The sequence below is a fragment of the Terrapene carolina genome, unplaced genomic scaffold, assembly GCF_002925995.2.
Source record: "Terrapene carolina triunguis isolate 2854851 unplaced genomic scaffold, T_m_triunguis-2.0 Scaffold85, whole genome shotgun sequence".
Taxonomy (NCBI): Eukaryota; Metazoa; Chordata; order Testudines; family Emydidae; genus Terrapene; species Terrapene triunguis.
Genome location: NW_020664436.1, coordinates 21,999,585 through 22,000,520, shown reverse-complemented (window position 1 = coordinate 22,000,520; position 936 = coordinate 21,999,585). Strand labels below are relative to the sequence as shown.

At 37.0% G+C, this 936-nt stretch overlaps 1 protein-coding gene across 1 annotated transcript in view; it reads left to right on the top strand.

The window, feature by feature from the left end:
* Positions 1–696, top strand: part of MAP3K21 (mitogen-activated protein kinase kinase kinase 21) — a 51,289-nt gene extending 50,593 nt beyond the window's left edge. Inside the window, 1 exon segment of the mRNA XM_029911074.1 lies at positions 12–696. Coding sequence (XP_029766934.1) covers positions 12–345 — 334 coding nt within the window. The 3' untranslated portion in view covers positions 346–696.
* Positions 697–936: the final 240 nt, after the last annotated feature.

The window sequence follows — 936 nt, the reverse complement described above, 5'->3', positions numbered from 1 at the left end:
CAGCAAAGAAGCATGCACCATGACCCGTCACCTGAAAAGCAAAGAGCTGTCAATATTATATCAAGGCCTCGACCTTCTTCTCTAAGAAGCAGAATAGATCCATGGCAAGTTCTTCCACAAAGTATAAAGCCAGACTCTACAGAAGTGGACTATTTAGAGAGTTATGTAGGTCCCAATGTTAACTTTGTACCAGATACTGAGGAGAGAACTAAATCCCACATTCCCTCATTACTTGATATTGATGTGGAAGGTCAAAACAGAGACTGCACAGTGCCTTTGTGTAGAATGAAGAACAAAACTTGTCGGCCATCTATATATGAACTGGAGAGAGAATTTTTGTCTTAAGTGCCTGGCATTTTTAAAGTATTTCCTTTTTTAAGGAGAAGAGAAAAATGTAAATTCTTTTGTACATCTAATATTTCATGCTACTGTTTTCTAAAATACTGTGGCCAATACTACCAAAATTTTTGTAATGGGCAGCTAATTTTGTACAATGTATAACAAGGGGCCTATCTTGAATTTTTACTGGAATCCCATCTAGTAACCTTAAAAGCACAATGCTGGACAACAGTATTCTGGACATACATCTCTAAGCACACTTTGAATTGCTAAATTAACTTGTCCAATTACCTCCCACAAAATCTCACCTTTTCTCTGCTAGAGCTCTTGCTTTTTGGTGTGTTTTTTTTTGTTTGTTTGTTTGTTTTCTCTCACACATTGAAGGACTAATTGGCATGCAGAGGACTTGCATTCAAGTCATGGGGAGTTTTGTGCACATACATTTTTCAGGAACCGCCCCTTTTGAACGGTGGAGTTAAGGATATTTTTTTTGTTTGGTTGGTTTTTTTTTTTTTTTTTTTTTTTATTTTGTTAAGATGCCTGAATAGAAGTGCTCTACCCACTCTGCCCCAAATAGTTGGTTTTCCTTTGGCATTG